At 41.1% G+C, this 23,639-nt stretch overlaps 1 protein-coding gene across 1 annotated transcript in view; it reads right to left on the bottom strand.

The window, feature by feature from the left end:
* ADCY1 (adenylate cyclase 1 (brain)) overlaps nt 1–23,639 on the bottom strand; it is a 156,576-nt gene that overhangs the window by 59,147 nt on the left and 73,790 nt on the right. The window contains exons 4-5 of the mRNA XM_014965252.1: nt 17,198–17,309; nt 733–860 (exon numbers count right to left, since the gene is read on the bottom strand). Of these exons, the coding sequence (XP_014820738.1) occupies nt 733–860; nt 17,198–17,309 (240 nt within the window). The remainder of the gene's footprint in view (nt 1–732; nt 861–17,197; nt 17,310–23,639) is intronic.

The raw sequence follows: 23,639 nt of genomic DNA, 5'->3' as shown, positions 1-23,639 counted from the left end.
TACAGCCTCCCTACAAAACACATGCACAAGCACACACACACACACACATAGAGCAATACAGTAGTGAAGAAATTTCCCATCTTTACCCCTTCCCTCCTACATAATAAAATGGATCTTGGCTCTCGCTGAATGCTCATTCACAGTTCTCTCACATTCATATCTTTCATCTTGGCAAAATAATGATGAATGCAGAGCTCTCAAGCATAAAAAAATCTTTTGATCAGCTAAGTGAATTTCACTTTACACTTCATGTAATAAGAATAAAGAAGCAGAATAAATTAAAGGTTTAAACATGACATACAGAAAGGAGAAATCAGCAAGCTATCATTTTGAGAATACAAACACATATATAACATGTACACATCAGGATGGTTTTGAGCTTACATACTGGTGTGCAAAATGAGCACTGTTCATCTCTGTAAAACAGGAAATTGGACTCCTTTCTTTGTGACAAATGGCTATATGAATATTTCTATAATTCCCAGGATTCTTCTGTCCCCCAGTACATGTATGCGCTTCTACATACTTATACTTGTGCACTCTATCCTTACAGCAATTAAATGGAGTGGAACATTAATGTCTGGAATTACCTTTTCCAAAAATCAGTATAATTTGATCTGAATGCAACAGGTGGGCAGTGCTAGCAGACACTGCTCTTTGCCTGAGAACACACCTCCTGAATGCCACATAGAAGTTGCTGAAGATTCTGGGTTCACTGTGCACAGTACTTACGTGATGGTGTCAATCATATCCAGTCCCATTTCAACACAGCAATGAGCATGATCTGTTTTGGGCTGGGTCAATCCTGAAACACAGTAGTAACAGTCCCCTAGGATTTTTATTCTTCTGCAGTGGTTTTCCTTTAATAAAAATAGAATGGGAAAAGTTTTACTATTAATATAAATATTCCGATATTTACAGGATAAAATCTTCTCCAAGACTATAGAATCATTCAGGAAATCATTTTGTCCTTAAATGAATTAATCTACAGCTCATGAAATCTGGGTTGCCTGTATAGAACAACTGTCATATACATATTTGTTTTCATGTGTGTTTGTTTGTTTGTTTATAAACATGCACATATATACCGGAGATCAGCCCTGCATTGTTCAACACACAGGGGATAACACTGCTTAAAGGTATAGTTAAGAACAAATATTATTTCGTTGCCCTTACACTAGGTCAGTATGAATTCAAGATTTGCTATGAGACTTCACTTCTGTATGAATTCAAACCAAAAGGGCTGAAGCCAAACAACTACTGAATACCAGGAAATGTTTGTATTCTGAGCAGCTTTTATTTCAAATACAGTTCCAGCTTACCAGGAAAGGTGATGTATTTATCTGTGAATGTACACACATTTGTGCAGTACCAATTCATAAATCACAATTTACAGTACACCATGATCAGTGTAAATATGACACACTTGCAGATCAGAAGATACAGAAAGTTTGCATTATCATCAAATTTATCTCCCATTTAATTTCAGTGTTTCAGTTTAATTTCTACAGCTAAAGAGAACTGGCCAAATGTATTTAGTTTTGAAAAACCAGTGATGGCAAGTGATGATTTCTACATTGGTCTGAGTAGAAAGTTTATTTCTAAACAGAAAGCACATAACAAAATACCTTTAATGAAGCAGTGCCTTTAACTAATAAACTATGAGGATACATGAAGAGATGATGGTATCCCTTGCAGCTATGCTATGGCAACTTTGAACCATTTAGAGTATGGCATAGAAAATAAATAACCTGATTAAATGAATCCAACTTATGCAGTTTGGACTATGCCAGTAAGTGCCACACAAAATTAACTCTTGTGAATATGAGGAGAGAGGATTAACAAAAATATGATTCCCCCCCAGCAGTATGCTAGATAGACTTGACTTCAGTGGCACAGAAAGGGGGAGGAAAAAAAAAGAAAAGTGGTGGTGGAATTAAAAATTTCTGAAAAAACCCCCACCATAATCATACTGGTTCAACTTCTCATACAGGCACTCAGTCTCCTACCTACAAGAATAAAAGCTTTTCTCAGTTGACCACACTCTACACAACATCACCCACATTCCACCTGAGAAGCGATGGTTATGCCTACAGTGATCCCTTTCTCTCTGGCATGTCATACACCAGCATTTGGGGCTTGTTATTACACACTCTTCCAGATGTAGGCATTCCCCCACCTGTCTTCTTTGTAAGTGTTTCTTGGTATTGAATGAATATTATAAAACAAAAATTACTTCTGTTCAGGCACGGAAGAAGGCATGCTAAGCCTTTGTTACAGTCTCCCACAGTATCCTCCTGGAGAAACTGGCTGCTCATGGCTTGGATGGGAATACCCTCTGCTGGATTAAAAACTGGCTGGAGGGCCGGGCCCAGAGAGTGGTGGTGAATGGAGTTAAATCCAGCTGGCGTCCAGTCACGAGTGGTGTCCCACAGGGCTCAGTACTGGGGTCAGTTCTCTTTAACATCTTTATCAATGATCTGGATGAGGGTATCAAGTGCACAGACGACACCAAGCTGGGTGGCAGTGTCGACCTGCTGGAGGGTAGAGAGGCTCTGCAGAGAGATCTGGACAGGTTGGATCAATGGGCAGAGACCAACAGGATGAGGTTCAACAAGGCCAAGTGCCGGGTCTTCCACTTGGGTCACACCAACCCCCTGCAGCACTACAGGCTGGGGGCAGAGTGGCTGGAGCTGCCGGGCAGAAAAGGACCAGGGGGTGTTGGTCGACTGTCGGCTGAACAGGAGCCAGCAGTGTGCCCAGGTGGCCAAGAAGGCCACCAGCATCCTGGCCTGTGTCAGGAACAGCGTGGCGAGTAGGACTCGGGAGGATATTGTCCCCCTGTACTGGGCACTGGTGAGGCCCCACCTCCAGGGCTGTGTCCGGTTTTCGGCTCCCTACCATAAAAAAGACATTGAGGTGCTGGAGCGGGTCCAGAGAAGAGCAACAAAGCTGGTGAGGGGTCTGGAGAGTAAGTCTGATGAGGAGAGGCTGAGGGAGCTGGGGTTGTTCAGCCTGGAGAAGAGCAGAATGAGGGAAGACCTTATTGCTCTCTACAACTACCTGAAAGGAGGCTGTAGAGAGGTGGGGGTTGGTCTCTTTTCTCAAGTCACAGGCGACAGGACTAGAGGAAATGACCTCAAGTTATGCCAAGGAAGGTTCAGGCTGGATATTAGGAAAAAATTTTTTACCGAAAGGGTTCTCAGACATTGGAATGGGCTGCCCAGGGAGGTGGTTGAGGCACCATCCCTGGAGGTGTTCAAAAGACGGGTTGATGTAGTGCTGGGAGGCATGGTTTAGTGATGGTGATGCTTCTTGTTTGTTGTGTGGGTGTTTATTTTTGTCAAAATTAGGTTGACGGTTGGACAAGATGCTCTTTAAGGTCCCTTCCAACCTAGAAGATTCTGTGATTCTGTAACACTGTTTGAGAAAATTGATTTGCCTACTTCTTTTTAGAACTTAAGCAGTAAATGCAGATCTTGAAACAAAGAAGAGCGCCATCTTTTTGGATGTGCTTACCTAGCAGAAAAGACTGATTACTTAACATTTCTTCTGCTGTACAGCAGGATTTTAAATATACCACTATTTATCATTGCTAATATATAATTACGCAAGCATAATCATTCTAGAAGCACTATCATCAAGGCCTCAGAGTATTGCCACAGCCTATAGCCACAAAATGGCTCACCAATTTTACTTTTAATTTGGTATTTTGAGATCCTTGGCTAAATGGCATTATATGAGTAAAACAATTATTGATGCACACAAAGTAATATGCAGACCTCAAAATCTATCCTGACACAAAACAGGCCTTCTAATTCAAGGTTTTAGGACAGAAGTCACTAAGCTTTTTTAAAAGAAACCACTAAGTTTTTTAGCAGAAACCATTAAATCACACTGTCAAAATAAGCCACTTTCTTTAAATTGTGGACAAATCTTGAAGCAGTAGAGGGTACTCAGTAGTTATAGCTGGAACCTACTTCGCAAAATAGTAGGTTTTGCCCTATTTTGCCCCATTTTGCCCCACATCTTACAGTCCTATATAAAGCCCTTTTCATCTTCAATTTTGTTTTGCATAATTTGTAGACAGGCAATGACTAGTTGACCCAGGCAAAAGTAATTCAGAAAAAACGTTTCAGTAATCTGGGCTGGACAATACATATCTGTTAATCAATCAATGGTATCTCCAATTCAGCATCTACCTTCAAAATGGTTCGTTTCTAATTGCTTGTTTTATAGAGCAGTACTGCACATTTTATAATGGGGTACACGGAATTACTGTCTGGCTGCCATAGCACAGTCTAGCAGCCTGGCAGATAGTTTAAGAAAGGAAAAAAATCGAAACAGAGCTTGATTCATTACCACTTTCCATGTCAGTGGAAGAAAGTCTCCTTGTGCAGGAGAAAAATAAAAGAAAAAGAAAATAAGGAGTACAGCATTTTCTAGAGACATATTAATTTTGATGGAAGACGTATGACTAAATCATCTACTGTTCTTGAAACCATCACTTTGTTTCTTATCAGATGTTATCCTCACTATCCTTATTTATAATAAAATATTATACAGTAATCTCTAGCAAAATAATTTCTCTTTTTTCTCTCGACTTGTGAAGCAGACTTCCACAACCTTCCAGCTTTGTAAGAGCAATATTTTAAAGGATTGATATGTAAATTAACGAAACAAACCCCTTTCCCTCTCTTGTTTTGTTTCCTCAGCAACTTCCAAAGAAGCTAATGACTCGGCAATGTTTTTCACATTTGTGACAGTGATGAATTCAAGTGTGATAGCTACAAATTCTAGTCACAGTTGACACAAGCAGTGTTTGTTTAGAAACAGCTGAAGCTTGGGTTTTATGCCTGTGATACCAAGCAGCAGAGATTGCTGGCGCTGCATTAGCCAGGCAGCTTGCCCACCTGCAGTGCCTTACCCAGAAGCTTCCAAGCAGATCTGCAGAATTCCCTCTGGCATAACAGTCAGTCACAGCGTTTGTCAGAGTGAAGTGGAAGCCCAGCTCAGAAAACAGAGGATACCTCAAAGTTGCTAAGAGCTTTCTCGACACTGCCGGACAAGCACTTCGTGAGGCAGTTCATTCTACCTATCCGTTAGGGAGAATGGGGCTGGAGAGAGGGGGGCGCTTCTGTTCCAAACAACTCCAGGCTTTGGTTGCTCTTGTCGCTCTTTATTTAAATGCATTTTTGCAGAAAGAGCGAAGTCTGCCAATTTAGACTGCAAAACTGGAAATTCAGACCATTAACTCCATATTCTTCTGCTATACAAGTCAAATATTGGTTTATATACTTAGAGATTTTTTAATAAAAAGTGAAGAGCAACATATTTATAGTTGTGAAGAAAATTTATATATATATATATATATCAAAGCAGGTTGTCTCAAATAAATAACAAAGTTTAAGTTACTTTCAGACCTCTCCCAGCAGACATAGGCAGACAGCTAGGTGTTCACTGGAACAGAGAGATTGTAAATATCAGTGTAAAGTCTTTTAAGGGGGGATCTTTCTCACTTGCTAGATTGCAACAATTCTTACTGTTGCTGCTGGGGTTTTTTTAATAATCAATGCAAGTAAGTAATTGTTTGTTACGTGAATACATCCGAAGTCAGGGATGCTCAGTACGTTATTTTTGTTTCTTGTAACACTGTCTGGTAGGAGAAAAGCCTCTTCAAAGCTTTTCTTTATTTTAGAGACAGCATAGGCTAATGAAGGAAAGAGTCCCCACTCTGCCTTCTGTCACTGCAGCAATGTATTTCTACATACTCATGTGTCATCATGGTATGTGAGTACCTACCAAAGTGAGCCAAAAAGGAAGATCAGACAAATTACAATTTTAAAAAGCAAGATTTTTAAAGCTAAACATTGAACTTTTCTCTCTCATAATTTCAATAACTGCAGTGGAATAATACCAAGGATGAATCTGACCTTGGGTGACTTAATTACAATATGTTTTATGCTTATTATGCACATTCATTTCTTTTTCTGCAAGCCTTCTAAGAACCTGATTTGCATGTGTGCTCTTCAGACTTTTATTGTCTTACCCTCCTGGAATCATAATTTGTGAGTAGAAGTGATTTTATTTATCCATAAATTAGAAAGACACTTTTTTTGCTGTTCATACTAATAAAAGCTGCATCAGCTAAGGTACACAAAAAAGATTCTTTACTATATTCAGCAAATTTGGGTTTAGTTAAGCTGTGCAGAGTAAGAGAAAATATTAATAAGGCCCAAAGCAAATAAGCAGTGATTCCCATTTCCCCTAACTCAGACCCTACTAGACTTACACTCTCCAAATGCTCTAGGACATGAGCAGTAATAACATTCAGTTTTGTTTAGGCTAGAAAAATGTGAACAAGAGTTTGGTCACTTCCGATGATGGTTAGTGAATGCAAAGTTAGAGTCTTAAAAAAAGAAATAATAGGAAAAAGAGAAAACCAAAAAGTAACACATATCCAGGTTCAACTATTTAAGTGTTGGGGTAGAAGGGAGGAGATCTATTAGGCCTGAACTTCCACTGAAGGCCTTACTCTCTCAGGGAAAGGCTTTGGCATCCTTACTGGTTTGCCCCAGACTTCAGCATTAGTGAGACCTTTGGGTATTTGCATAGCTGCAAATTAGTACAGGAGCAGTACTGCATGCAGCAGAAGCGTGGAAGGAGGTGCCCTGGCAGCACAGGGAGCAGCTCTTGAGCCCAAAAACTCTTCATGCCTCCTCCATCCATTCACTACCTGAAACTGTTTGAATCTGGAGGGGGGGGAAAGCCCATTGCCCTACTCATTGAAAAAAACACTGGTAGCTAAATATTTTCTTCATGTATTGAAGAGAAGCCTTGGGTAGAGGGAAACCATCAAAAGGCAAATCTCTGATGGCTCAGTTTTCATTAAGACTAGAATCAATTCTGGGAGAGTAGTAGCACGCTATGAGGGCTGAAGAAGGAATATACACTGCTCTCCTGGCCCCGTCACTGCTCTCAAGAGTTCTCCTGGTTTATCACTCATTTTCTTTTGGAAAGATCCACTCCAACAGCTTCTTTTGACAGCCTGCTGTGCCTATAGCTGAACTGTTTGTATCAGATAGGCAGAGGCATTCCAATTTTCAGTTCATATTAATCAGCATTGCGTGGATTTCAGGGGAACTACACTAATTTATAGCAGCTATCCCTATAATCCTCAGGAACAATTACAATAGGGGGATAAAAATGTAAAGCACCTCTAAAAGTCCCCAAAGGTGTAAAATAACAATAAAATGCATTCCCTATTTATCTCTCTTCACAAACCTGGAACTTCATCCTGCTTCCAAAGAGCTCTTGAGAGGGGACACGACAGGATTCACCACTGTTACCACTGCAGCTTATTTTCAATATATTTAGTATCTGTAGCATACTTAACATTTACAGCACTTTACGCCACAGTGCTATTAATATCAATAGAAAATTGTATTAGAAAGCTTTGAATCATTCTAGAAGGTAACACAAATTTATCTATATTACAGATGCGTACAGAGACACAAAAGAGACTTGCAGAAAGAATAGTATTTTCTACTACATCCTCTAAAGCTGGAATGATGTCTCTATTTTCATTAAATTTATCCATTTTATTGGAACAAAAGTGGAAAAAACCTATATTTTGGCTATTATACTGTATAAATATATGCATCCATGATATATCACAGAATCACAGAATTGTAGGGGTTGAAAAGGAACTTCAGAGATCATCTAGTCCAAGCGCCCCACCAAAGCAGGTTCCACCTAGAGCACGCCGGACAGGAATGCCTCCAGGCAGGTTTTGAATGTCTCCAGAGAAGGAGACTCCACAACCTCCCTGGGCAGCCTGTTCCAGTGCTCTGCCACCCTTAAAGTAAAGAAGTTTTTCGACATGTTCAGATGGAACTTCCTGTGTTCCAGCTTGTGTCTTGTGTATATTTGCATGTATAACATGCACAGACTCACATTTCTGCAAATTTACTTACATTCTCTTGTTTATATACACAGGATTTGTGACAAATGCAGATTCAAATATTCATCCTCTGGACTACTAACATAGTAACTAAAGTGGCTGAGCCTGACAGTTATGGATGGGCCCGACACCAGTTTTGAGCCTCAACTTTCAACAGACTACTCCTTCCTTTACACAGAGGTATACTGGATGTGTTACTGCTCCAAGAGACTTTGGAAGGGCATAGTACAGTGTTCTGCTCTTAAGGAAATGGTGAAGAACAAGCCACCTTCCTTCAGGGTCACAGAAGACATGCAGTGAATTGGATAGAGTTAATCGGAAGGCTGTACTAAGCAATACCATATCAAGTTACCAATTTAAGTTCAGTGCATAGTGAGAGAGAGAGATCCTTTACAAGAAATCAGTTTATATTTTTGATATTTACACATTCCTACTATATTTAATTTCCTTATAAAATTAAACAAAACATAAAAGATCTTTCTATTTTTTCCCTAAGCTCTATAACTCTGTTTTCTGCACTGAAGAGTTTTGGAGAAAAACAAAACCAAAAACATTCCACAGGAAGGACAACCTAGTGAAAGTCTCTTAGACTGCAGAAGTATTCATAGAAGATGCAGCTAGATGCATAAAAAGATGAAGGAATGGTTTTAGATTCACATGCAAAGCACTTCTTAGAACCCTACTTTGAATCTCCTTTGAATGGGCCCTCTTTTTGTGCAGATGAAAAGTGGGGCCACTTAGGCTAACTTCTAACAGCTAAATCCGTGAAAATCATAGAATCACAGAATGATAGAATGGTTTGGGTTGGAAAGACTCTTTAAAGGTCATGGAATCATAGCATGGTCAGAGTTGGAAGGGATCATCAAGTTCCAACCCCCCTGCCCTGGGCAGGGACACCTCCCACCAGCCCAGGCTTCCTAAAGCCCCATCCAGCCTGGCCTCGAACCCCTCCAGGGATGGGGCATCCACAGCTTCTCTGGGCAACCTGGGCCAGTGTCTCACCACCCTCACAGTAAAGAATTTCTTTCTAGTATCTAATATAAATCTCCCTTCTTTCAATTTAAAACCATTACCCCTTGTCCTATCACTACACTCCCCGATAAGAATTTCTTCCTTATATGTCATCTACATTTACTCTCTTTCACTTTAAAACCTTTGCCCCTTGTCCTATCACTATAGATGCTGGTACAAAGTCTTTTGCTGACTTTCTTATAAGCCCCCTTTATATATTGAAAGGCCACAAAGATCTCCCTTGAGCCTTATCCAGGCTGAACAACCCCAATTCTCTCAGACTTTCTCCATAGGAGAGATGTTCTAGCCCTCCTGTCATTTTTGATGCTCTCTTCTGAACTCACTCTAACAGGTCCATGTCTTTCTTTTACTGCGGGCCCCAGAGCTGGATGTTGAGTTTACTCACACCATCTGCAACTTTCATTAATGACAAACAGTAATTTCACTTACCAATTTACTTTTTTTTTCAGTAAAACTAAAAGATTTACCACCATAGTTTCTCTGTGTAGTATCCAAATCTATTTTAATAGCTATGCTGAATGTGGGCCACAACACGCGAGAGATTATTGAAGCCAGTTTATCAGATGAGCTTCATAATCAAATCCTGAGTGAAGTGACATGGAAATTACAACCAGCTCCATTACATTGCAGTGTGCCAAGTGTGATAATACCCTTTTGAAAACTCTCCAGTCCATTAGAAAATTTCATTGAATCCTGTCAATTACTGCATACACATTTAAACATTTACTTACAACAAGGTTTTGAACTGTGGGTTTAAAAATCGAAACAATTATTTTAAAAACCTTTTAATGGAATAATGCCTGCAAAGAGTAACTTTACACTAGTTCTTGCACATCTGCTAGTCCCAACACAAGAAGCTTTGAGAATGGGCTAACTGCAATACTCTTGAGAGTTCAATTTAGCAGGGTAATGGAGACATATTCATAGCAATAAACAGCTAGTGTAGACCTAGCAAGAAGAGCTTCTACAGAGTGGTAGAAATAATAAGAAAGGAAAACAAATCTTGTTACAGTATAGGAAATATCACAGAAAATGGCTTGATAGGCTCTGATTGAGGAAAGCTGGCCATCTCTGAATGAGCACATGCAAGTTTGTAACTTAGTAATATATTTGTGAAGTCATTACAAATTGTCTACCATCATGGGAACGGGAACGATATCATACATGAAGAAATGCAGAATTATTCAGGATAGTTATAAAAAGGAAGACATTTTGCTTCATATACTTTCCCTCAATTTTAATGGCATTTATATATGCTGATCTACAATAACTTACTGGTTCTTGGCCTAACATTTCTGTGCATTCTCATGCTCACAATAAATTCTTTACCTACTTCACCTGGAGAAGAATTTTACAAAACCAGAAGGTTAAATGTTTTTAGCCCTGGAGAATGAGAACCTACTTAACAGTCATATATGTTAATTTCTTTGGAAATGAAAAAGAATTTTAGCAAGAATATTTTACACAATCACATTTGTGCACCAACAGAGTCACAATGAAGTTCAGTCATGCTCTGAACCAAAAAAGCATTGGAAATCTTCAAGACCTAATCGCTTGAAATGGCCATTCCCCTCCACTTGGCAAAATTACTGAAAAATGATGGCATGAGAAGAACTAGCAAGATACTGTATTCAGCTGGTTATAAAGAAAGAATTTTTCAGAAAGATCTCCATAGACTTCAAGGAGATAAAAAGCCTGGCTTGAGAAGAGCAAAGCTGACTGCTCTAAGAAGAATGCTTCTGGATTCCAGTGCAGGAGGCATGGTGCCCCCAAGCTGAGAAGAGGTCCTGATGGCTACTCCCCTGATGCACTGCTATGCCCCACATAAGAGATTTGAGCAAGGGAAATGGACTCCAAGTAGGGCTGTATATGCAGAGTACATAGCTAAAATGCAGACCTGGGTTATCAGTCAATCTGCCTCTACGACAATCAAGTGAAAGAGGCACATCCAGAGTGCAATTAGACACCCCACTTTGATAATACACACTGAACTCCCGAAATACCTTTCTCTATGCTAAATGCACAGCAAGTCAAAACAATTCATTTCAGAAAAAATGCCCACACCATGAAACTGATCAGAATAATCCAACACAGTCCTGTACAAATACACAAATCTCAAGATTTGCAGAATACAAATGCAGGAAGAATTTAGTAATTTACCACAAACATGCAAATCATGACAAGAGTTATGGCAGAGAATTGGTGTAACAAGCACAGTATCCTCTTACTTAAAAAGCACCATGAAGGAGGTTAGGCAAGACGTAACCTCTGTGGTACTTCTCCATTTCTATGTTCCTACAGTACTTCACTACAAAATTCTGTGACATTATCTTTCTCCCTGGAAAACTGTCCCACTGACATTTACTTTAGCTTCACACCATAAACACATCATTAGTCCCTGAGCCTATCAAAGAACCACAGAGGTTGGAAGAAAGAACCATATGGGGTTGGAAGGGACCTCTGGAGATTATATAGTCCAACCCCCCTGCCAAAGACAGATCGACCCAGAGCAGGTTGCACAAGAACGTGCCCAGGTGGGTTTGGAATGTCTCCTGAGAACATTCACCCTCAAAGTAATGAAGTTCCTCCTCATATTTAGATTGGAACTTACTATGTTCAAGTTTGTGCCCATTACCTCTTTTCCGGTCACTGGGCACCACTGAAAAGAGACTGGCCCCATTCTCATGACACCCACCCTTTAAGACTGGCCCCTTAAGTAAGGCGTTGGTCTAAGTATTTATAGGCCCTCAGTCTTCTCTTCTCTAGACTAAAAAGATCCAAGTCCCTCAGCCTTTCCTCATTAGAGAGACGTTCTAGGCCCCCCATCATCTTTGTAGCCCTCTGCTGTACCCTCTCCAGCACTTTCCTGTCCTTCTTGAACTGGGGAGCCCAGAACTGGACCCAGTGCTCCAGATGGGGCCTCACCAGGGCAGAGTAGAGGGAGAAGATAACCTCCCTCAACCTGCTGGCCATGCTCTTCTTGACGCATCCATCAGGACCCATGGACTTGCAGATATGCAATTTACTTAACTGTTCTCTAACTTGATCTTCCTCAACCAAGGGGAACTCTTCATTCTTCCAGACTTTCTCTTTTACCTCCAAAGTCTGGGACTCCTGAGGGCTGGCCTGAGCAGTAAAGAGTGAAGCAAAGAAGGCATTCAGCAACTCCGCCTTCTCTGCATCCTCTGTCACCATGGCACCCATCTCATTCGACAGCAGGCCCAGATTTTCTCTAGTTTTCCTTTTGCCTTCAATATATTTGAAAAAACCCTTCTTGTTGACCTTGACATCTCTTCCCAGGTTTAATTCCAAGGAGGCCTTGGCTTTCCTCGTTTCATCCCTGCAGACTCTGTCAGCATTCTTGTGATCAGTCCCTTCTTCCACACACTGTTAAATTCCTGCTTCCACTTGAGCTTTGTTAGAAGCTCCCTGCTCAACCATGCAGGTCTCCTGCTTCCCTGGCCTGATTTCTTGCTCTTAGGGATGCACCAATCTTGAGCTTGGAGAAAGAGATATTTTAATATCGTCCAGCTGTATTGAGCCCCCCTACTTTCCAGAGCCATAACCCAAGGGACTTCTCCAAGAAGTTTCTTGAAGACGTTGAAGTTAGCCCTCCTGAAGTCCAAAGTTTCAATCCTACTTGTTTTGAACACACCATAATGCTGACCATCTTTTCATGATCACTGCAGCCAAGGCTGCCCCCAACCTTAATGTCCTCCACCAGTCCCTCTTTGTTTGTCAAAACTAGGTCCAGTAGTACGCCTTTCCTTGTTGACCACCTGAGTCAAGACATTATCATCAATACACTGGAGGAACCTCCTGAACTGTACATGTCTGGCTGTGTAGCCTTCCCAGCAGATATCAGGGTAATTGAAATCCCCCATGAGAACCAAGGCCTGTGATTGTGAGGCTACTTTCAGCTGACTGTAAAAGGCCTCATCAACTTCCCCATCCTGATCAGGTGGCCTGTAATAAACACTCACAACCGCGTCCCTCATATTGGCCTGCCCCTTAATCCTCACCCACAAGCGCTCAACTCTCTCTTCATCTGAACCCCCAAGAGGGCTTGACACATTCCTTTGTTGTCTCACATATAGAGCAACTCCACCACCCCGCCCATCTTACCCAGCCCACAAAATCTTGTTCATTTCATATTTAAAAACCATTATTATCTTCATATAAACTCAAAGCATTCTATAGATTCAATAGAATCAACTTCTTAAAGTGATTGCTTCTAGGAATAGATAGTTCAAAGCACAGCAAAGGACTGACTGTTCTTGACACAGTTAAAAAAATTCAGCACAGAAGCTGATTAAATATATTAGTTACTGACCCTTTGCCTAAGGCTCAGCAGCAATGTTGTTAAGTTCAATAACTTTAAGGCTGAACATGTATAAAAAACCATTTCAGCAACATTGAAATTTGGAAAGTAAAAATTCTTAAAAGCTAAGAAGGTAATCAGGGAAGGATACTAAATTAAAACTGAAAGAAATAAAAATAGACTCAGCCTACAAACACTGACAAAGCCTGAAGGTATACATAACTGCAAATGCAAAGAACAAGGAAGTGGTGTGGGTCAGCCTGGTTAATAGATGAGATGCCAAAAGTGGCACAAACAAGTAAAGTCTTTCATTCAGAATATCAAAATCCTCTTCTAGTGATGTCCTAGACCCTTCCTTAATTTATCCTTATCCACTTGTAAATAGAAAGTCTTAGGATTCCAAGATGCAATAACACAAAAGGTGAAAGGGAAATAACTGAATCTGTAGACACAAATAATTAATTCTCCACATAGGTTACATGCAGGAAGTATGTGAGAAAAATCTACCAAAGAAAACAATGATTAAAGAAGATCAAAACTTTTCTAAAAAGCAAAGCTGCTTCATTACGATGCAGGATGCTGAAGAAATACCTCCTATTTTCTATTAAAATGACGTATTTTAGGTGTAGCTGAACTGTATCATACAATAGTGGAGCTGTGACCATGCTGTGTGATGCTACATGGGTAACTGCAGCCTTGAGAACATCTCTCATTTGCAGTAAATATGCAGTGTATTAAATCAACAAGTCACCCAGCCTAAGTGTCATGTGCCCAAGAGTTCCTAGGGAATGTAAAACCAGCATGATGCAAACGATTGTATCTTTAAAATTTGTCATTCTTACAAGTAAGCTTAAGAATGACAAACTGGAAGCTGGCTATAGTGGTAAAGGTTAATTTCAAGGCATCTGAAGATCAGAACAGATCACAAAGATCAGTTGTTTAAAGCATTCATTGATAATATGCAATGTGGAATGACTATCCTTAGGGCAAAATCTGAGACTGGACAAAGCTACTCTGCTTAACAAAAACTGGAAGAAACTGAGAAAGTTCAGAAATAACAGCCTGTGACATGTGAGATGGCGCTGAATCGAGGGAGATGGCTATTCCACCATGCTTGCTCCCTTAGCAGTGGCTAGGTGCAGTCAACTGGAGGTGTCAGTGCCACTTGAAGCCAGGGTACCAGGCAGACACCAGGCAGACAACAAAGTCAGTTGTTTTTCAGGGAAGAAGCAGATTCCAGATGGCAGAGGAGCTAAAAAGCCTTACATTTTCTGTTCAGCTTGCATGCATTCTTTTTCCAAATCGAAATTAGATCTCATGGTTTCTTTCAGCTATGTGAAGATTTTTTACTTGTCCTCCTAGTTCAGACTGTGCATTGGGGTGTGATTAAGGACAAAACATATGGGCTTTCCTTGGTGCCTTCTGATGTGTGAAAGGAAGGTTTATTATTGTGTCTTCTACAGTCAGAAGAAATGTGCTGAGAAGTGTAATTTTTCAGAAGGATTCCTATTTTTTGGTCAAAACAACTTCTAGATATCCATTATTAGATCAAAACAGAGGACTGGGCTGATTTTAAAACAATGCTGTGCTTTAGTATTCAGGATGATGTATTAGGAAACTCCATGGAACTTAAAGAAAAATGTAATGATGATAGGTATGTTCCCTGGAACTACTAAACTGTGATCTGTGAGTGTGCATGCTGTGCGCTACTGCTTCTTAGAAAGCAATGTCAACTGGAAGGGGCAGTTTATGACAACCCTCGTTAAAACAACTGTCCTGTTTTAAAACTGTAATGCTTTAAAAAAATCCCTGTCACCACTGTGGGAAATGTAGTAAGCGTAAGGAAGCATATATTTGCTGTAACTCTCATGAAGGGTCTCAACATTGACATCTTGTCAATGTCAATTCCTTCATTGAGACATTGTAGGAATAGAGAGTCTTTGCTTTTTGACAGTATAGCTCTGAAGCCGACGAGATCCAGATACTTCAGGCGAACATAAAAAAATCTTGTTGAGATATCTGGGACAATTTAATCCTAAATTTTGTCCTTCCAACACGCAGAAGCAGGTTTGCGCTCTTCAGCATTAGATTTTTCTATCGTTCTTTATGATGTTTGTTTGATTTTTTTTGGTAAGGTGAACAGTTTTTCTCTTGTTGAAATGCTACACCTTTATTTTTAAATCACAATAGCTTCAAATATAGTTACAGCTTGTAACAGGGAGTTTTGAAGCCAAACCTTAGGTTTCAGTTTACAGTCATTCAACTCCTTTGAATGTTTTCTTGTGCACTCTGTTCATAGAGAAATTTTCTGATTGTCTTACTCCCTACTAGAAGTTATTTGTACATATTACATATTATCATAGGCATGTGTGCACATCTGGGATCTTGTGTTATGTCAGGATGCTTCCATGTTATTACACTACCTTGTGTTTCATGGTTATGACGACTCTACAAATGACAGCATTGTAAGTCTTAAAAGAGCTTATTAGATGATTAGATGGCTGGTTGATATTTGGAGGATAAAATCCGGTAATGAAACTAAAGTTAGCAGACTATTTTAACATTTTTAGGCCATTTCAGCTCTTGCCCCTACATGGCAGTCTCTTTTATTTCTAAGGTATATATCTATGAACTTCTCCGGGGGGGGGGGCTGTGCTCTCTGTGAGGCACTGACAGTACTTCCAGTCATGAACACACAAAGCTTTTTGAGTGTTTAACAAATTCATACCAAAAAAATGCACCTCCATTGGATCTCTACTCAGCATCTAAGTTAATCTTCTGTATTTCTTGAAAAAAAGGAACACACAACAGTTCCTCTCTGTTATGACTCGAACAGCTAGTGCAAATCAGTACATAGCACTTGGTCAAATGATAACCCATTCAACTAAGAATACATCTTCCTCAACTCTGGCATCCTGTGGAGCAGAAGATTTCTTTCTCCTTGGAGGACTCATGTGGAAGACTACATCAAGGAGAGGTGAGTTTGGACTGAAAAAATGTGGATGCTGTTCATGTTGGGGACCTAAATGCATATGTTCTCTAGGCTGCTGCAGAGTCTAAAGACAAGATAGTGAAGGAGCATAATTTATGCGAAAGTGATGCTTTGCAGCAATGAAGGCTCTGAGGACATGGATGGCAAACAAGATAGATTTGATTAAATTTTCCTTTTTTCAAGGGGAAAACACATTTTCAGCATATTGTTAAATGTGATTTGAAACAAGATGAGTGGCTTTTTCAAGCACAGCCATTTCTCTCATTTCTTGTCAAACACTTGTGGGACCATTAGTCTGCTAGGAGTTATAGGCAAGGAACATTTATCTCATTTTCTTTTCCTTGGAGACTTGCACAATGTAAGTGCAATGACCAAAACATATGCATCAGTTATGATATGCATCAGTTATGATATGGATCCCATTTTGCCTACAATAGCTTCTCTGAAAAGCTACCATCATTTCTGCGAGAAGGAGCGCTCTCTGTGATGAACTAACTCTACTCTAGCTTCTTATTATCACAGAAAGTAGTTTTACGCTATACTGCCAATATTTTCATATTTTCCATTATCCTGTTTTTTTTCCATGCAGGATAGAAATGTAAATATTGAAATATTTTCTCTGTTTTGTGCAAACAAACCCAATGATGAACACTGATGCCCTCTAAGGAGGGGGAAGAAAACTGTATTTTAAAATAGCAACTTAAGCTTCTTTCCTAAACAATTAAAATAGACTGTTTTCTCTCTAGAGTATTAATAAAAAGTCAAAGCTTTAGAAATCCATGATATATGGGGCTAAATCAGTCTATTACAAATTTCTAACTTGCATAAGTCACGCATCATTTTTCAGAAGGGATTTTAAATTAAATTGAAATAAGAATGTTGTACTTACTGTAGCTAATTCATCAAATTTGCCAAAGAGCTCATTCAGCAGCTTCACTAGCTCTTGGGCAGTACATTGTGATGCCAAACTAGTGAACCCCACAATGTCTGCAAACAAAATGCTGTAAAAAACAAAAAAGACACAGAGATATCAGTACAGAAGACATCTTCAAATTCTCATTATCCTCATTTATGGTATGAATGTGACCCAAAGCACAAACTGAAACAAGCCCTCAAATGCTATCAATAAAGTGCACTTCAGAATAAAAATGGCAAAGATTCAGAAAATAGGCATCAGTCTGGTGCTGTCAACTGTTGTAGAGAACGCTGGGACACTATGTGGTGTAGATATGGCAAAGCACCTCATTCGTGAGGTTCCCCTGTAAGCACTCCAGGAGCACTTGTTTCTCCTCTTTACGGCTGTGATCTTCTCAGCTCAATTGGTTTTAAAGACAGTTCTTGCACCAGTAGAGTTCCACAGCCAAGTTTACTAAGTACTGTAGCTTCGTGATGTGGTCTAACCGTTCCCTGTGAGGAGCACAGTATCCACAGCATCAGGCCATACTTCTCTGTACTGTACTGCACGGCTCAGGTAAGTGTCCAGCGTCCATCAATGGATGGCATTGAAATTCATTTAATTTTAGCTAATGCGCTGACCAATATTATCTCTTGCACTTCTTTACCTGTCTGTACCATCTTACTACTTGGACTACAAGTACTGTGGGGCAGTGCCAACACTTACTCTTTATTGTACAACGTCTAAAACAAATTAGGGCAGCATCTTGGTCTCTGACATGGGGTTTTGACTATGGAGTCAAATCACCCATCTGATGCAATAAATTTTTTCCCCCTGTTATGTCCTGCTCAGGTTTTTGGAATGTAAAGGACACAGAAGGCCTTCATCGGGTGGTGGGAAAATCTGCCCCAGGGAGTGAGAACACAAAAGAGATTGTAATTCTTGTTGTGGCCATGAAAATCAGCAGGGTACTAAAGAGAGAAGTGGTAAGATATACAGTGCCAGAATTCTAGCGATTCCAGGGCCAAACCATATTTTCAAATATATTCAAATATTTTCAAACTCCAAGTCCCCACCTATTTCTCAACAGAACACAAATTAACACTGAAATCCCCATTTCCGTTGATTTGGATATATTATTCACACAAAAATAATGAGAATCTAGAACACGGACCATGTCTAACATTGATATACTCAGAAAAGTTAAGACAAAGCAACTACAGGAGTTAAGGCACATTAATCACCTCTATAGATGCACGCATTCAAGAGCAAATTGCCTTGCTAATTGCCATGGAGGTTCACATCCTCAGAGAGGATTAAACTAGAGTAAACTAGGGCTTATTTATGCATGAAAGAGACCTCATAATAGTATGGTATACTAAGGGGCACTTCATAGCTATTATCAAGTAATTTTATTTTTAAAAAATATATACTAACATATATAGAAACAAGAAGCGAGAAGCTACCCATTAACAATTTTTCCTCTTAATGACCATTCAGGGATATGACTCTCCCTGCTTTAATTCCACAAAAATCTTAATGATGCCATTGGGGTGCTCAGATGAAAGAAACAAAAAAACGCACCCAACTTCAGTTAAACTGCAGCTATTAAAGACAGAAGAGGAATGAAAGTGGAAATGAAGAGAAAGCAAAGGACAAAGGTTACTTCTGTTTGTTCAACAGCTATCACATGATTCAAGCTCTGCTTTCCCGTGACAAGCAATGTAAATGTGATGGTTAGCAAGGCTACCTCATTATTACAGTGCTGAGCCTGGTGCTGTCTCATTGCCCAGGGGCTGAGCAACGCTCTTATTCCTCCTTCCCACAACTGAGCAAAGGGACCCCAAGGAGCTATTATCCTCCTTGCTTTTGTGCTATACCAAAAACTTCGCAGTCCTGTGCTCTTTGAGATATTCAGCATTTGTCCTGTAGTTTTCAGTCATACTGGGATTTCACCCGTAAGTTCATGGGATCAGGAAGTTTGGCTAGTTTGGTTAAAACTTAAATAATTTTAGCTTTGAGACAGACAAGTTATTAGCGTCACAACAGCATGTCAATATTCTAATTAAATCCTAAGGGAAAAAATAATCAATTATTGAGCAGAGCTTTGTCAAACTTCTGCTCTGGTCTTGATTTTGAAGCCTGTGTGATGCCACTGTGTGGCAGGAGTATTGCAGTGCTATCCTGGGTTCGAGGTCTGCTTGCTCCTAAAGCTGCCTGCTTGCTTCCAGAAGGTGATAAACATATAGAGTATTACTAAAGTGCAAGACAGCAGAAGACTAGTTTGAAATCTTGCCTTCTGAGCACTTTATTTGAGATGCAAGACACACCTGTTACTGGTTTTCTCCATTTACCCTTTCCATGTGTTCAAACCCCCATTGTTCCAGCAACACCTTCCGCTCATGGCTAATAAATAACCACTGCTCGGTGCAGCTGCAATGGGTGAGGATTGCCTTTCTTCTCACAGTATTCCCAGAACAAGGCTAAAACCCAGTTCTGACTAGCTTTCTGGTGGCTATTTTCTGAAACTTTCAACTGCTCTTACTCTAATTTAATAATATAATCTTAAAACTACTTCGTTTTTTGAACAGTAACATTTTAGTTTTAACATTTTTTCAAATGTACTGATTGCTAGATTGCAGCTTAAATACTCCCCACTGAGAACATGGCCTATCTTTCTAACATTTACATAGTCACCTTTCTACCTATGATAGGAAAATGAACCTATTTCTGACAGAAAGCTACCTGATTTTTTCACTGATAATATTTTATACATAAATGCCTTGTTTTATTAACCAGAAGTACTAAATGACAAAAATTTTGTCCCAAACATTTTGAAATATATATAATCTCAAGAAGTTACTTGCAACTGCAGGAATCACCACATTTGCTAATAAATTTCTTCAAAGGAGTTTAATTTGTTACAGAACATTTCCTGTTAAAGATGCTATGCACTGTATCTTTCCCTCTAATCTTAGAATACTTCCTCCTTTATACATGAAAATTGCCTACCTTTTGGAAACAGTAACTATTTCAAAAACAGCTTGAAAAAAATTTCTCCAAATACAGTGTATCACAGAATCAGAACCACATGGGATTGGAAGGAGACTCTGGAGATCATCTAGTCCAACCTCCTGCCAAGGCAACTCCACCCAGAACAGGGTGCACAGGAACGTGTCCAGGCGGGTTTTGGATGTCTCCAGAGATGGAGACTCTACCACCTCTCTGGGCAACCTCTTCCAGGGCTCTGCCACCCTCAAAGTAAAGAAGTTCCTCCTCATGTTTAGATGGAACTTCTTATATTCAAGTTTGTGCCCATTCCCCTTGTCCTATCCCTGGGCGCCGCTGAAAAAAGACTGGCTCCAACCTCTTGACACTCCCTGTTTAAGTATTTATAAGCATTGATCAGATCCCCCCTCAGCCTTCTCTTCTCCAGAGTAAAAAGACCCAAGTCCCTCAGCCTCTCCTCATAAGGGAGATGCTCCAGGCCCCTCATCATCTTTGTAGCCCTCTGCTGTCCCCTCTCCAGCAGTTTCCTGTCCTTCTTGAACTGGGGAGCCCAGAACTGGACACAGTGCTCCAGATAGGGCCTCACAATCTGTACAGTAATTGCATCTAAAATTACCAATGAACACTTCCTGCTACACGCTCTACACACAGACAACGTGCCTAATTTCTAATATCCACATAAATCTAGTATAAGATTGTATGCTTCACAGACATATGCTAGACACCTGTATCTTTGTTTGCTTGTGAATACTGGTAAGCATTGAAGGGCAGTGTTTTTCTTTTGACTATTTGCTTCCTTTGTAATGACACAGACAGAGGGAGTGAGCGCACCCTCAGCAAGCGTGCAAATGGAACCAAGCTGAGTGGTGCAGTTGATATGTTTGAGGGAAGGGATGCCATCCAGAGGGGACCTAGACATGCTTGAGAAATGGACACATGTGAAAACCGATGAAGTTCAACAAGGCCAAGTCCAAAGTTCTAACCTGGGCTGGGGAAATCCCAAACATGGACACAGAGTAAAGGATAAATATGAATGGGAACAGCCATTCCATTCCATTCTATTCTCCACAGCCTGTGGAGAAGGACCTGTGAATGAAATACTGGACTGTGTGCCTGCGGCCCAGAAACCCAATTGTATCCCAGTATGCATAAAAGGAACGTGTCCAGCAGGTCAAGGGATGTGATTCTGCCCCTCTACTCCAATCTCATGAGACCCCACCTGGAGTACTGCGTCCAGCTCTGGGGCCTCCAACATAGAGGGCTAGATAGAGATGGTTCAGAGGAGGGTCTCAAAAAGCGCTGGAACACCTTTCCCATGAAAGAACACTGAGAGCATTGGGGTAGTTCAGCCTGGAGAAAAAGCAGCTCCGGGGAGACATTGTTGCGGTCTTTCAATACTTAAAGGGACTTATAAAAAAGACACAGAGAGACTTTTTACCAGTGTCTGTAGTGACCTGACGAAGGGTAATGGTTTTAAACTGAAAGAGGATGCATTTAGATTAGATATAAGGATGAAATTATTTACTACGACAGTGGAACCAGATTCCCAGGGAAGTTGTGGATGCCCCATCATAGAATCATAGGATGGTTGGAGTTGGAAGGGACCTTAAAGATCATCAAGTTCCAACCCGCTGCCATGGCCAGAAACACTTTCCACTAGAACAGGTCGCTCAAAGCCCCATCCAACCTGGCCTTGAACACCTCCAGGGAAGGGGCATGCACTTCTCTGGGCAACCTGTTCCACGCTGTTTCTCACCACCGAGTAAAGAATTTCTTCCTAATATCTAATCTAAATCTACCCTCTTCCGACTTAAAACCATTACCCCTTGTCCAATCACTACACTCCCTGATAAAGAGTCCCTCCTCATCTCTCCTGTAGGCCCCCTTTAGGTACTGGAAGGCAACTATGAAGTCTCCCTGGAGCTTTCTCTTCTCCCAGCTGAACAACCCCAACTCCCTCAGCCTGTCCTCACAGCAGAGGTGCTCCAGCCCTCTGATCATCTTCGTGGCCCTCCTCTGAACTCGTTTCAACAGGTTCATGTCCTTCCTGTGTTGAAGACTCCAGTGCTGGACACAGTACTCCAGGTAGGATTTCACCAGAGCAGGCTAGACAGGGAGAATCACCTCCCTCGACCTGCTGGCAACACTTCTTCTGATGCAGCCCAGGATGCAGTTGGCTTTCTGGGCTGCCAGTGGACATTGCTGGCTCATGCTGAGCTTCCCCTCAACCAGTACCCCCAAGTCTTTCTCCTCATGGCTGCTCTCACTCCAGTCTCTGACCAACCTGTATTTGTGCTTGGGATTGCTATGACCCAGGTGCAGGGCCTTGCGCTTGGCTTGGTTAACTCCACAAGGTTTGCACAGGCCCACCTCTCAAGGGCCTGTCCAGGTCCCTCTGGATGGCATCCCTTCCCTCCAGCGTGTCAACTGCACCACCCAGCTTGCTGTCATCCGCAAACTTGCTGAGGGTGCACTCAGTCCCACCATCCATGTTGCTGATGAAGATGTTAAGCAGCACTGGTCCCAGTACTGACCCCTGAGGAACACCACTCATCACTGGTTTCCACTTGGACATCGAGCCCTTGACTGCAACTCTTTGGCTGTCCAGCTAATTCCTTATCCACCCAGTGGTCCATCCAACAAATCCATGTCTCTTCAATTTAGAGACAAAGATGTCATGTGGGACAGTGTCAAATGCTTTGCACAAGTCCAGGTAGATGATGTCAGTTTCTCTTCCCTTATCCATCAATGAGGTAATGCTGTTGTTGAACACTTCCATTCCTGAATCTGTTCAAGGTCAGGTTAGTCAGGGTTTTGAGCAACCTGATCTACTGAAAGATGTCCCTGATCATGACAGGGGGATTGGACTACTCCGACTTAAAACCATTACCCCTTGTCCAATCACTACACTCCCTGATAAAGAGTCCCTCCTCATCTCTCCTGTAGGCCCCCTTTAGGTACTGGAAGGCAACTATGAAGTCTCCCTGGAGCTTTCTCTTCTCCCAGCTGAACAACCCCAACTCCCTCAGCCTGTCCTCACAGCAGAGGTGCTCCAGCCCTCTGATCATCTTCGTGGCCCTCCTCTGAACTCGTTTCAACAGGTTCATGTCCTTCCTGTGTTGAAGACTCCAGTGCTGGACACAGTACTCCAGGTAGGATTTCACCAGAGCAGGCTAGACAGGGAGAATCACCTCCCTCGACCTGCTGGCAACACTTCTTCTGATGCAGCCCAGGATGCAGTTGGCTTTCTGGGCTGCCAGTGGACATTGCTGGCTCATGCTGAGCTTCCCCTCAACCAGTACCCCCAAGTCTTTCTCCTCATGGCTGCTCTCACTCCAGTCTCTGACCAACCTGTATTTGTGCTTGGGATTGCTATGACCCAGGTGCAGGGCCTTGCGCTTGGCTTGGTTAACTCCACAAGGTTTGC

Source organism: Calidris pugnax, unplaced genomic scaffold, assembly GCF_001431845.1.
Source record: "Calidris pugnax isolate Ruff unplaced genomic scaffold, ASM143184v1 scaffold41, whole genome shotgun sequence".
NCBI lineage: Eukaryota > Metazoa > Chordata > Aves > Charadriiformes > Scolopacidae > Calidris > Calidris pugnax.
Note: the sequence above shows the minus strand (reverse complement) of the source record. Positions and strands in the feature narration are given on the sequence as shown.